Source organism: Lissotriton helveticus, chromosome 4_1 (assembly GCF_964261635.1).
Source record: "Lissotriton helveticus chromosome 4_1, aLisHel1.1, whole genome shotgun sequence".
Taxonomy (NCBI): Eukaryota; Metazoa; Chordata; class Amphibia; order Caudata; family Salamandridae; genus Lissotriton; species Lissotriton helveticus.
The window spans coordinates 1,885,451,303-1,885,465,436 of NC_136063.1; the positions used below are offsets into that span (position 1 = coordinate 1,885,451,303).

General features: G+C 41.0%; 1 protein-coding gene across 1 annotated transcript in view; it reads right to left on the reverse strand.

Moving 5' to 3' along the window:
* LOC144829413 (sodium- and chloride-dependent neutral and basic amino acid transporter B(0+)-like) overlaps nt 1-14,134 on the reverse strand; it is a 545,621-nt gene that overhangs the window by 458,737 nt on the left and 72,750 nt on the right. The window contains exon 2 of the mRNA XM_078688536.1: nt 12,895-13,054. Coding sequence (XP_078544662.1) covers nt 12,895-13,054 — 160 coding nt within the window. The remainder of the gene's footprint in view (nt 1-12,894; nt 13,055-14,134) is intronic.

Sequence of the window (14,134 nt, forward strand, 5' to 3'; positions counted from 1 at the left end):
TATACTCTGTATTTAACACTGGGTGTAACAGAGGTTATATTAAAGTGTGAGGAGATGCATTGTATTGTCACATGAATGATATCATCAGTAATGTGATCATTGATGTCAAATGAGATGTCATCAGTGATGTCATCAGTGATGTCATTTGAGATGTCATCAGTGATGTCACTGACCATGTCATGAATGATGTAAAATGTGACATCATCAGCAGTGGATTGCGGGTGCGGGACACGCTGGTGTTAACGTGAGTGATATATATATACATATATATATATATATATATATATATATATATATATATATATATATATATATATATATATATATATCTCCACTTCCCATCACTCCTCCGTTATCCTTAAGGACCAACTTCTTATACCAAATTTATTTTGCACAATAATCTGCCATGATAGGTTTCGGTCAAAACACTGGCCTTGTTCACATGGCTATTACATCTTTGGTACCCATGTTAAATAGTGTGATGTGGCAATATTCACAGAAGAGAGGCTGTATAATTCATTCATTCCACTCCTACGCGTTTCGGAGTGAAACTACTCCTTCGTCACGGGCTGGTGTTAACGTGAGTGATTTAAGGGGGTGGCTACCCCTGCCGTGAGCCCGCCGAAACAGAGGCTGGGGAACAGCTGCAACTTCGTGTTTATATGTATACATATATATATATATATATCGAACACAAATCCTGACCGCCGATATCACAGCGGAACAAAGCAGGTGCGGACCTCGTCCCCCAGAATTTTCGTTCAATGAGAAGCCACCAGCACACAAAGTTGTGTGAGCAGTAGTAAGTTTATTTCATTATCTTAGGACGGCTGACCTCCATGACGCGTTTCGCTCCGCGGACAGAGCTTGATCACATGATGCGCCTTGGCAAGCTGTGCAAATTTAAAGTGTATTAAAAGCCCAATCAACCATAGAAAAAAAGGCTGAGGGGCAACAATATATCACTAATAAAACACAACGACAGATAATGACTCAGGGAGGTTATATACAAATAAGTGATGCACTCAAATGACTTAAAATAAAAGCTCAATGCAAAGTTTGCAAAAAAGCAGTAACTCATCAGTGATGAAAATTATGGCAAGTGCCCCTACAAATCACATCAATTATTTACATGGGAAACAATCGTATCGAGTTGCTGCAATATGAAAACTTAAACTCCAATCTGAGAATAAAATGCAAATGCATTAAACACAGAGGCGATAATCATAAATAAGCCATTGAGAGTGCAAAGTCACAAAATAAAGTGCTTCTAATAATACCCTAATAACCTACCAAACAATCAAGAACTAATTTGAAGAGATAAATCTATATGCCATCAAATTTAGCAGAGTCAACCCTTGGCAGTCGTTTAAAGTGCGAAAGTGAAGTGAAAAAAAGTTGAAATATGTATAAAAAAACACATAAACAGTAGAGCGGAGGCATGTAAGAAACCTACACTGAAAATATAGGATTACCACGTGACTACATCGTTATCATGTTAATTATGACATAAAAAATGAACTAACATTTTCAATATGTAAACATGACCAAAGTATCAAACACACCAGATTCAAGTAAAACTACAGATTTACTGAAAGTTATGAAGCTCTTCATTGATGTTCAACCCATTGGGAACTCTGGTGTCCATTAGCAAAATAAAATGGGTTTCCCTCTGCCTGAGGAGTTTTTCACGATTTCCCCCCGTCCGGGATTGGGGACTGAGCCTAAGACAGTGAATTCAAGATCCTTAAGTTTGTTATTATGCAACGCTTTAAAATGACGAGCCACCGGATAATTACTATCCGAATTGACAATGGCCCTCACGTGCTGCAAGATGCGTTTGTTCACTGGTAGCTTAGTGCTACCAATGTACTCCAGATTACAAGTACATTTCAGTTTGTAGATGACAAATTCAGACCGACAGGTTAAGTATTCTCGAATGGCTATCTGTTTATCACTAAAAGCAGATTGATAGTGTGTGCCATTCTTTGCAAACGTGCAAGCACGGCATGACGTGCATTAAAAAAAAACATTTTGGATAACCAGGTATGTTTGGGTGCATTTTCAGGCATAGATCTGTCAAGTGCATCCCTCATTGAGGGTGCCCTTCTAAAGGTAATAGCGGGCTGACTTGGCAAAATGGGGCCGAGGATGTTATCTGTAAGAACAATTGGCCATTCAGAATAAATAATACGCCTTATTTTCTTCTCTTGAGTACAGAAGGTAGTAATCAGGCGGATAGGACCAATCGCATTAGAATCAATGATTGTGGCAGCCTTGGGTTTTAGCAACTCATCCCTTGATCTAAATTTAGCTTTGGAGAGTGCCTGATTAAGTAATTTCAATTATTTAACCCCGTAAAAGAAACCTTTGAAAGGATTCCATAAGGCATTGATTGGAGGTCATTGTGTCACTGCATATATGCCTAATACGGATGAATTCTCCGAAAGGAATACTATTAATGGTGTGAACAGGGTTGGCGCTCCAGGCGTGAAGAATAGAGTTGCCCGCCATTAAGCATGGGCGGATTTTGCGGATCCACGATTCACGAATTTGCGAATTCACGGATCGTGGATCCGCAAAATCCGCGGATTTTGCGGATCGGCGGATTTGGGGGCGGGGCTTCCTCGAGTGTGTGGGCGGGGACAAACGGACGGGGCTTCCATGCGAGCGCACATGCCTCTTGTGTGTATAAAAGGTCAGAGACCGATCAGAGCGGCAGATTAAGAGACAGAAGCTCCCGGTCACAGGAACAGCACGGGGATTGCGCTCGTGAAAGTCAAAGATGCAAATGCCTCTGGCCTGCATCACAGCGGATTTTCGGTGGTATATTTGGGAAGAAGGCACACCTGCCCAGCCTCCACAACGCTCACGATTGATTTTGGGCTGATGAATGAGTCACTGAATTTAAGCTTCAACTAGGGCACATGCTTTATTGATATCTGCAAGTGTTTCCTGTTGAGGTTTATTTTTTGTGCCAGGACCGTCGTGCCAGAATGAACCCTGCCCTTCATATTTATTCAAGAAGACACCACCGTTTTTCCCCATCGTAAATAATTTACGATGGCGCCGGCAAGCTGCCAGCGCCATCCTGAAAAAGTTACTTAATTAGCTTCAACAGGAAGCTCCAACTGATAAAATAAAGCAGGCGCTCGAGCCCCTGCTGTATCTTATCTATTAGAGCTTCCTGTTGAAGCTAATTAAGTAACTATTTGAGGATGGCGCTGGCAGCTTGCCGGCGCCATCGTAAATTAGGCTTTGAACTTTTGACCGCGGAATCCGCCGCTCGCGGATTGCGGATTTTCGGTAAATTCGCGAGAGTTCGCGGACCGCGAATTTACCGAAAATCCGCAAAATCCGCGATCGGAGCGGATTTTGCGCTCATGCTTACCCGCCATGGACTTTCTATGAAGTTTTGTGTGTAGTATGCCTTCATCAATGTAGAGGTGCACATCTAAAAACTCAGCCGAGTCATTCGTGACTGTGGCCGTAAATCTTAAATTACGATCATTGTTGTTAATTGCACACACAAAAGCATGAGCTTCTTCTTGTGTCCCCTTCCAAATGATACAAATATCATCAATATAGCGCCAGTAGTGAGCCATATAAGGTTCCGACTGACGATGGGTTATACCAAGCTCGTGCTCCTCCCACCAGCCAACATGCAAGCATGAATAGCTGGGGGAGAAGCACGAACCCAATGCAACACCACGTTGTTGATGATAGATATCATTCTGAAATTGAAAAAAGTTATTATTCAAACAAATTTCAGTCATATGGAGGAGCATTAAGTTGTGATCTCTCAGAACAGCTTCTCGATTGTCAAGAAAATACTTAGTCGCCTCTAAACCCTGTTGATGATGTATGCTAGTATACAGCGACTCAATGTCCATTACCACAAAACAATAATCAGAACACCAATTCACATTCTTAACTTTAACTAGAAAATCAGTAGTGTCCTTAAGATAGGACGGCAGTTTGGTCATGTGGCGTTGGAGAAAGAAATCAACATATTTCGATATATTCTCATTCGTGCTCCCTTGAGCTGAAATGATGGGGCGCCTCGGAACAGGAGTAACCAGTTTGTGTATCTTCGGGAGAAGGTAAAAGACAGGAGTGATAGGATGCTCAACACTCAAGAATTTCGTCTCCTCCTTTGATAACAGGCCTTTTCTCTGCCACTGGTGAATTCATTTACGAGTTTTGTCCTCACTTTTGCACATTGCAAATTTGGTTGTCTTGAAGTAACAGGTGGATCAGAAAGTTGTTTTTCAGCCTCCTTTAAATAATCAGCCTTCGACCATAGTACAGTATTACCTCCTTTGTCAGAATTTTTGACAATGATGTTCGGATTACTCTGTAATTTTTTGATCAAACTATGATATTGGTCATTATTATATTCAGCCTGTTTATTCTTCCCCAGAGTGGCTCTATTCAGTTCCTTAAGTTCCGTGATGACTCTATCGCTAAAGACGTCCACCGCATCTTTTGGCATGAGCGGTAGAAAAGTCGATTTCGGTCGAAATGGACTGGAAGTAGATTTATTTACAGTGATAGTTTGACTGACTGTAGGAGCCTCTTATGAGCTGTCTTCATGAGCCAGATCAAGGAGAGATTGCAGTCCTCCTAGATTCCTTACTTGCAGAGGATTAATGGTGTTATCTGTTGCAGAAGTAGCAGACTCTTTGGCTTGAGGCATAGGATGTAGTTGGAAATATTTGATAAGTTTAATCTTACGTAAAAATTTAAAAACATCTATCCGTGCCTGATTGTAAGAAAAGTTGTTCTAAGGACAGAATGTGAGTCCCAGAGAGAGGAGCTGTTCTTCCGCTTTAGAAAGTACAACGTCAGTCAAGTTAATCACTGTATTTTCTGTTGCTGCACTTATCTTTTCCAGTTCCTGTGCGCATTGCCTCGCGATGTACCTTTGTTTAAACCTGCGCCTCCTGAGGCGCCGTTTCCTGTTGGAGCACTGCCTTGCTGATGTGGAGGATTGCGGGGGCGCAGGGAATACCTCCGGGCCTCGCTGACAAAATTCAATTCATCACGACAGTGAAATTAATTGGCTCATTTGGTCCTAGAGATGTGACAGATCTATTATCATCAGAACCACTATTCGAAGTTAAAGAGGCCGTGTCTGAGTCGATGTTGTCTGGAGCAGCTGTTGCATTATTAAGGGTAGCTGGGCCTGTTCTTTTATGGCCTGTAAGGGCTTGGCGTTTGTAATTGTCGTACTTTTTGGCGAAGGTGAAAATGCGGCCAGTGGCATAATCCTTTTGATCCCTGGCAAATTTATAGATTTTCCGTTCTTTTATAGAATCTTCATATTTCACCAAACGAAGCTCAATTTCTTTCTTAGTTTTTGTTATGAGAACCATTTCGCCAGAAGCATCCAAAAGCCCATTAATGCGGTCGATTTCCAATAAAAGCGCATCTCTGTCGCATTGGGCATACTTAATAAGAATATGTAACATGTTCCTCGAGGCCTGAAGATTGTTGTCGGCCCATTCCTGCAGCATCTTGGGGTCCGGATTCTCATATGTTGGCACAATGAGCACTCGAAGGCCCCTGGGTACACGGTTGGCATCGCAATATTTTTCAAGGGATTTCTTTTCCCACCATTTAGATAGTTCATTGCGAAGCAATTTCTCCAATGTTTTAAGTAGAACTTTGACATCATTGCTCGCATTAGTCACTCTGGTAACAGGCGGTTCCTCATTGACCGCTGGTAGGTTATCGAACAGAGCCTCCGCTACTGTCTCCCTGCTTCGGAGCGTGTCACTGAAAAGCATGCAGTTATTTTGAACCTATTACAAAATGGTGGCTTTGGTTAGTCTCATTTACAAGGCAGCAATGTAGTCCTTCTTTTGTATTTGTAATTTTGTGCACTGTATCATGTGATACTAGTAAACACCTGATTGACCCGTGACCAAGGAGCTTTGCGTTCCGAAATGCGTCGGGCAGTGTTTGTCACAACTTTGTTAATTTAAATGGAAAATCGGGGCTCGGCGCAATCTTTTGAAGTAAGAAAGGATTGAGTGGTTCTGGATTTTAAGGTGCGCGACCTTGCCGGCAGCCCGCCACCACGAAGAAGCAGAAGGTATCGCGAAGAAGGGTTTGAAAAAGTTACATACTCCCTCTGCCTGCTCCAAACAGTTCGCAGGTCCAGTTGGAGTGGAAGAATTTCGAAGGTATCGGACACGGCGTAGCGTTTAGGTGGGATCGGCTGAGTCCAGTAACAAGTGCATCGGTCCTTTACCGAAGTCTGAAATAGAAACCCGTTAACTCCGTCGGACATCTGCGGCAAGTATCGACAGCTGGTGGAAGCAGTGTGATGGGCGCGTCACGAACTGCAAGCGTCTCATCAAGGAGATATCAGAACGGGAGCAAGGATCTAGGTTCCCGTGAAACAAAGTACGATGTTGGCAAATAGAGAGGCAACGTGGCGAGAAGTAGCTGAGCTGCTTTTCATTCCTATGACAGAGGATCAAGTAAGTGGTGGTTCAATGGTGGGAACTGGCACAGAGGAGACTCAAAGCAAACGCCAACTATGGGAGAAACTATGGAAGGCGGCAAAATCGGAACAATCTAAGTGGTGGGAGGCGACAGCATTGCAAAAGTACATAGACTGTGGAAGAGTTCCTAGGGGTCTACGTATTTTCATTACCCCCACGTTCCAAGATCCAGATCCTAATCTAATTGAAGAATGGACCGAAAATAATCATGAATGCTCCACGGTAATGTTGAAAATATTGGTGAAATACGCACTTAAATATACAGAATGATTATCAGTTGAGATAGAGAAGCTATCGTAAGTGTTGAAAAATAAATGCACTACTAGTGACTACGACACTGAAATGGCAAAACTGAAAACACGGCTTGTAAAAGCAGAGGAAGAAATTAAGCTGAAAAAACATGGCAAATTCCACCGCGATGAAGTGGACTATAAGCAAGGACAGATCGTTACTTTTGGAAAAAAGTTTGATAATTTAAGGGAGAAAGTGGGCACCAATGTGGACCATTTTCTCAGACCTTATGTTAAAAAATTGCCATCATATGTTTAGGACACAGGACATTTTTTAAAACTGATTAATGGTATACCGTGGGAATAAGATATGTTACTGTTGACATGAGATGACAACAGTTTATATACCTGCATACCACACGAGCTAGGCTTAGAAGCCTGCAGGTATTATCTGAAGGAAAGATCAGCGTGTTTTCTCTTGCATACAGGGATCTTACTCACTATGATGTCCATGTGTCTCAAAAATAACTTTTCATCTTTGATTATTCGATATACTGCCAGGCCCAGGGGACCGCGATGGGGATCTGCTTTGCCCCCATTTACGCGGGTTTGTACCTGGGCTGGTGGGAGGAGCAAATGGCCAAAAACATCAGTGCCTTTAAGCATCATGTTGTCCTCTGGGCCAGGTATATCGACGAGTAGTAAGTAAAGTAAATTCATTTATTGTGTAGTTAATAAAAACCATTACAAACTTAAAATACGTAACATAAAATTGATCAGTTTACGTGCTTGATTGAAAATTAAAATCAATATCAAGTTCATGTATAGTTCGAGGTTATTTCTTGGCTCTGTACATTAAATGTTCTTTTATGCTCAAACTTCTTAATAAATTTGACTGTTCTACAGATCAATTGTGGGTCAGCTGTACACAGGACATATAATATAGCAGAGCGGCAAGTACGTATTCCGTGCTCATTGAACTTGACCTTTAACCAGCTCCGACGTTCCAGATCCAAAGCCGGACAGATGCAAATCAGGTGCATAAAGTCTTGTTTTCTGGCACCACATAGGTCACACTCCTTGGTGCCTGGGGTCCTCCAGTCCGGTCGTTCAGCGTTGGTTGGAAAGCTGCCCATCCTTATACTAAGATATTTTAATTTGGCGTATAATGGAAAGGCAAGCCCTAGATAGGCCACTGGTTTCGGCTTGTTGTACGATTGAAGTATCATCCAGGCATGTGAGCGGTGGCTAAGGATTGACTTATCATTAATCATAGAGTGACTGTTTGCCGCCTTTTTAGCTACCAACTTGAAAGACGATACAGGTAGCTTGGTGTGCCACAGGGATGTTAGTTCGGTGGTTTCTAGGGAGATTTTTAAAAACTTAGTGTATAGAGAATCGGGGCTGTTTTGCATTGCTTCCCACATTGCAGAGTTAATTTCTTTTTCCCTGTGCATCCAGATGTCATACCAAAACTTGACAGTCTCATATTTTTTTTGCAGTTCTTGAGACTGCAGACCGAACTCGAGCCAAACCTGTGCCGGTGAAGCATTACAGGGTAAATTAAAGATTCGCTTGTAGACACTCGTTTGAATTTTGTCTAGAAGCTTGGCGCTTCTGCCGTGATGTAACACACTGCCATAAGATATTGTTGGAAGCAGCTTGGCCTTGAGAACTGTCAATAGGGGACTGAGTAGCGGACCTTTTAATTGCTTCGATAAACTGTTTAAAGCATACAACAATGCTATTCCCTTCTTTTCGATGTCCTTAAAATGCGTAGGGAAATTGAGGCGCCTGTGCAGTTGTATTCCCAAATATTTATAGCTATCAACCACTTCCAGTTTTTATTATGTATTATAAAGAGTGGCAATGCTTTACGGCAGCGAGTTATTACCATGATCTTTGTTTTCTTGGTATTTATTTCAAGATGGTTCTGTTTTGTGCATACCGCTAGTTCGTGCAGAAGGCGTTGCAGGCCTACTTTAGTCTGGCTGAGAAGGACAACATCATCGGTGTAGGAAAGATGTGTTAACCGTAAGATTCCTAGCCGGGGTGGGTGGGCATTAATCCCATCCCGCCTTGTGGTCAGGTCAGCCATAAATAGCTTGAAAAGATGCGGGGCCAAGACGCAGCCTTGCTTTAATCCATCATAAGTGGTGATCTTCCTGGTTAACCGGCGCCCATTATCGATCTCGACCTGCATCCAAGTATCCGTATGCAGGGCCATTATAGGATTCAGTATTGTGTCTGGCAGACCCTGCTGCTTTAGCTTTGACCAGAGTAGCTGTCTGCTAACACGGTCAAAGGCCGCCTTAAAGTCGACAAAGCAAGAATAGAGTGCTTGTTGGCTTTGCATGCTTTTTTCGGCGATCATACTTATCGCCATTGCATTGGCCATGGTGCCTGTACCACGACGAAATCCTGTCTGATTGGCTGGAATTTTATTTTTGACTTTGGACCATTTTATGAGATCAATTAGCACCAATGACGCATAATATTTTGCTTCAGCGTCTATAAGTGCTATCAGGCGGTAGTTGGCTGGATTTTTACGGTCTCCCCCTTTATAGATCGGGTTTATAATCGCCCCTCTCCAGCTTTCCGGGAGCCGACTTGTGTTGTTTATTGTTTTGAACAAGCTGTTGAACTTGCAGGCCCAAAACTGAGGATCCTCCTTATAGATAGCCTGAGGGACTCCATTCGGTCCTGGAGCACTGTCTTGCTTGCTTTTCTTTATTATTCTTAATATTTCTTGTTTCACATGTGAGCCAGATGTATGATCAGTGCCTTGCTGTTCATTACTTGAGTTATTTGGGTGTTCTGGAACGAAACTCTCCTGATTCTCTTCATTAGGTGTGGAGTGTGCTTTGTTTTCTGTTACGAGTGGCGGCATCACTCTATTTATCGAAAAAGAATCAATTATGTGTTGGACCCAAGCCTTTGCCGTAACACAGGTCATGTTTATTACTTGCACTGGCCTGCTTAATGAATTTACCTGTGCCCAAAATGCTCTGGAGTCCGATTTTTTGTACGTTGTATAGCATTTTGGTCCAGAAATCATTAGTTCGATCTTTTTTTTCTGTCCAAATTTGTTTCTTGTATTGTTTCCTTATTAGTCGGACTGTTTGCCAGACGTGAGAATTTGAACTATGACCTCGGGCTGCTCTCATTGATTTCCTCAATCATCTTCTTATTACAAAAGTGGTCTTGTTGAAATGACCGTATTTCTTTTGATTAGCCTTCTCACTCAGGTTGGTACTAGTCTTAGGTAATTTTTTTACAATGGCGGACCATGTTTCTATAGACAATTCATTTTCCTCGCTCATGGTTTGCAATAGATGCCGCCAGGTATATCGACAATATATTCTATATTTGGAAGGGGGATCAAACAGAGGCTGTAAAATTTGTTGATTCCTTGAATGATAACACTCTTAGTCTAAAATTTACTTGCAAGATTGACAAGCATTCCATTGAGTTTCTTGATGTAGTTGTTAAAACTGATGGGAATCAACTAAAAAGTAAATTATTTCGCAAAACAACAGCGGCCAACAGCATTTTACATGCTACAAGTTGCCACCCCCTCAATCTCATCAATAGCATCCCTTATGGGGAGCTACTAAGAGCTAGACGTAATTGCAGCTCAGACGTAGCTTTTACAGAAGAAATGAATATCATGAAGAGTAGGTTCAAAGAGAGAGGCTATTCTCAGAAAGTCATCATAAAGGCCTGTGAAAAAGTTAAGAAAATAAAAAGAGATGAACTACTGGTGGAAAAAGAGGTAACTGAAGAAAGTGATCCCATAAGATTAATTACTACTTTCAGTAACCAGGCGAATTCAGTGTTTGAATAAATTCTGGCATGTGTTGGGCACAGATGAGACTCTAGAGAAACACATTGAGAGTTACTCAAGTGTTACATTCCGACGTTGTCCGGCACTTAAGGATATGTTATGCAGAAGTACTTTGTCAACCAAGAAAGACCCCAAATGCAACATTCAGGGATTTTTTAGGTGTACTTCTTGCAAGGCTTGCAGAAACAGTCCGAATTGTAAACAAATTACTCTATCCAGGACATTGAAACCCTTTGTTATTTCAAAACATTTGAACTGTAAATATGACTTTTGCGTTTATGCATTAATATGGCCTTGCCAACGAATATACATGGGCAGCACTATCAACCAAGTGAAACTACGCATCCTAGAGCATATGTGAGCGATTACAAACGAGGATAGACAATATCCTATCGCTCGTCATTTTAAAGAATATCATAAAAAGGATGTCAATCTACTAAGATACTGTGCTCTTGATAGAATCCCAATTTCCGAACGAGGTGGCAATAGGGTTCAGGAGTTGCGTAGATTGGAGTCACGGCTGATAATCAAGTATGAGACCATGCAGCCAGGGGGCATCAACAAAGATGAAGAGCTATCAGTTCATCTCGGCTGAGATGAAGTGTAATTTGACATCTGTATTATAATTAATTGAATTCAAAAGTATTTTGCTGTGTTGCCTCTCGAATTGGGATGTTTAACATGTTTTTAATTGTAGGTATAAGACCATTTTTATTTATGCGCACATTTGATTTATTTTGTAGGAGACGGAGCACATGCCCTGTTATGAAGAAGTCCAGTTATAACCACTTGAAACAAAGATAGATAATGAACTGAAATATGAGCTCTCGCCCACTGGGGCAGAATTGTGTGAGCTGATTGGGAACTGATATATTCAGGGTATTCACCCACTTGGGTTATAACCACTCTAAGTTTTGTGTCATGAGAAAGAAACATGAATTATGAGACACTAATTATTATGCAGTTTATTATCCTTTGAATGTATTTGAATATGAGAGTGTGTACATTAACCCTGGTTAGTAAATTACAAAATCAGCACAGACAAACAAAACATTTTCAGTTATTTTGAAACTATTACAAAATGGTGGCTTTGGTTAGTCTCATTTACAAGGCAGCAATGTAGTCCTTCTTTTGTATTTGTAATTGTGTGCACTATATCATATGATACTAGTAAACACCTGGTTGACCCGTGACCAAGGAACTTTGCATTCCGAAACGCGTCGGGCAGTGTTTGCCACAACTTTGTTAATTTAATAAAGCACGCTTGATGGAAAATTGGGGCTTGGCGCAATCTTTTGAAGTAAGAAAGGATTGAGTGGTTCTGGATTTTAAGGTTTGCGCCCTTGCCGGCAGCCCACCACCACGAAGAGGCAGAGAGTATCAGGAAGAAGGGTTTGAAAAAAAAGAAAATATATATATATAAGTCCCGTACGCTCCGGACCTCTTACAACAGCGTTCTGCGGTGGACTCGGGCAGCCGGCTGAATTAGAGCACAGTCATTCGAATCACGAAAGACAAAACGCAGACACAAGTCAAGAGCTGTGAATTTATTTCAGCAACTTCTATGCAACTCATTTTGGCTAAAGGGTATTTCTCATGGGACCTATATATATATTTATTTAGTTTGAAGTGATGGTATAGTTTGATATGGGAATAGGATCTAGCTTATGTTAAAAAAAAACTCGAAATTCACTGCAAAAAATCAAGTTTGAAGTAACGTTATAGTTAGATGTTGAAATAAGATAAAACATTCTACAACCCAAAAAAATTTAAATTCATGTTGTAGTTTATTGATCTAACTATAATTTGTAACTCCGCCATGCACTGCTTATGACCTTACATATTACGTAGATCATGACATGTTCAGTGACTTAGTTGATGACATCAAGGTTGACATCCCACCTTTGTAGGTGGCCCCACCAATTTTATCTGTGGTCCAAAGTGTTCTCTTCTAGAGTCACCACTGATTAAAAGTGGTGCTTTGGTGACAGTAATATACAGCTGAAGACAAGTTTTCTATCAGAATACAAAATGAGAAGGGTCAAAGTTGAGCTGGTAAAGCTCTGGCATATTCATTGGTGCCCAGACATTATGAATGAACAGCCTGTCCTTTTTACGGAGTAGTATGTGATTTTTTTTAAGGATTAGTGAATTTAAATTACACTCAGAAATGAATTTAGGCAGGCATATACACTACACAAATACACTAACAAATGGTGAGTTTTAGAAACATTGCTACAAAAAGGTGAGGAGACTGTGTTTAATATGTGCAGTTTAAAAAAGTAATTAGGAAGTACATTACCTCCTCCATTTTTATAAGCCAGATAGGGAAATCTCCAAACATTTCCTAATCCCACAGCATAGCCAATCAATGACAGAAGATAGTCAGTTTTACTAGACCACACTTCTCGTTCTGGATTGTGTTGATCTGTGCTGCTTTCAATGTTGTTAGTTTCTAGTTCCTAAAAAAGAAACATGAACAAAGCATGTAAAAATTCAATAATATCCAAAATGCAAGTTAAGTACTTATAACGTGTGCCCTCAAAAACACCTCAAGTGTAAGTCACATCTATGAAATCCTCCAAAGACAATCTCCAACAATACATCAAGCCCTACCACCGTTGGTATCACGTGCTATAGACAAAGGGCCGGATCACAAAACACTTTGGCAAAACCACAACAGTACATTACAATAACACAGCACAATAACAGTAACACAACACAGCAAAACAACACAACAATATATTAACCTATAACCTACAGCACAATACCAAATTTGCAACAGAACAACACAACATAACACAGTGGCAAAACAAAATGCAACTCAGCAATGCAACAATACATCAATACAACAAAGCAACACAAACCAATTACCAACACGCGAAACACCTTTATAAATTATCAGTTGAGTTGTCATAGGCAGAATTGTGATCTTTTGTGCTGATTTTTAAAGTGTATTGCTGGAATGCTGTTGTTCTGTCTTCGTGTTGCATATTGCATTGTGTTGGTGTGTGTTGCATTATTGTTGATGTGTCACATTCCGTTTTTATGCTACGTTTTACCATGCAAAGTTTTTGTGGTGTTGGTATTTTGCATTGCCTTATTGAGTTGTGCTCTGTAATTACTTTAGAGACACAGTTAAATGCTGCTACGTTTCCAACCAAAAGTTAAAAAAAATCCTTTATTGTTCTAGTGATAGCAAAAATTGAAAGGACTATGCAGAATGGCAAAACAAACTGGGTGCCCAATTGGCAAACTTCTCTACCTTCAGTGCAGCCGCCACTCTGGTGGATTTTGAGATCCCCGACAGCCACCCAATCTTACTACATAAAGCTCTGAGCAGGATGAAAAAGCCTATCATATCCGTCGATGGTGTATTTTCCCTAGGTAACGTTAGCATTTTGTCTTGGTTCTTTTTGTGCTAAGGAAGTGCCTCTAACTGTCTCCTACGACACCCCGGAGCTCAGGGACAGCTACTTAACACCAAATCTGTCTCCAGCCAGGACTCTTTCAGTGTCAAGCCAGCTTTGCCTTCATTATAG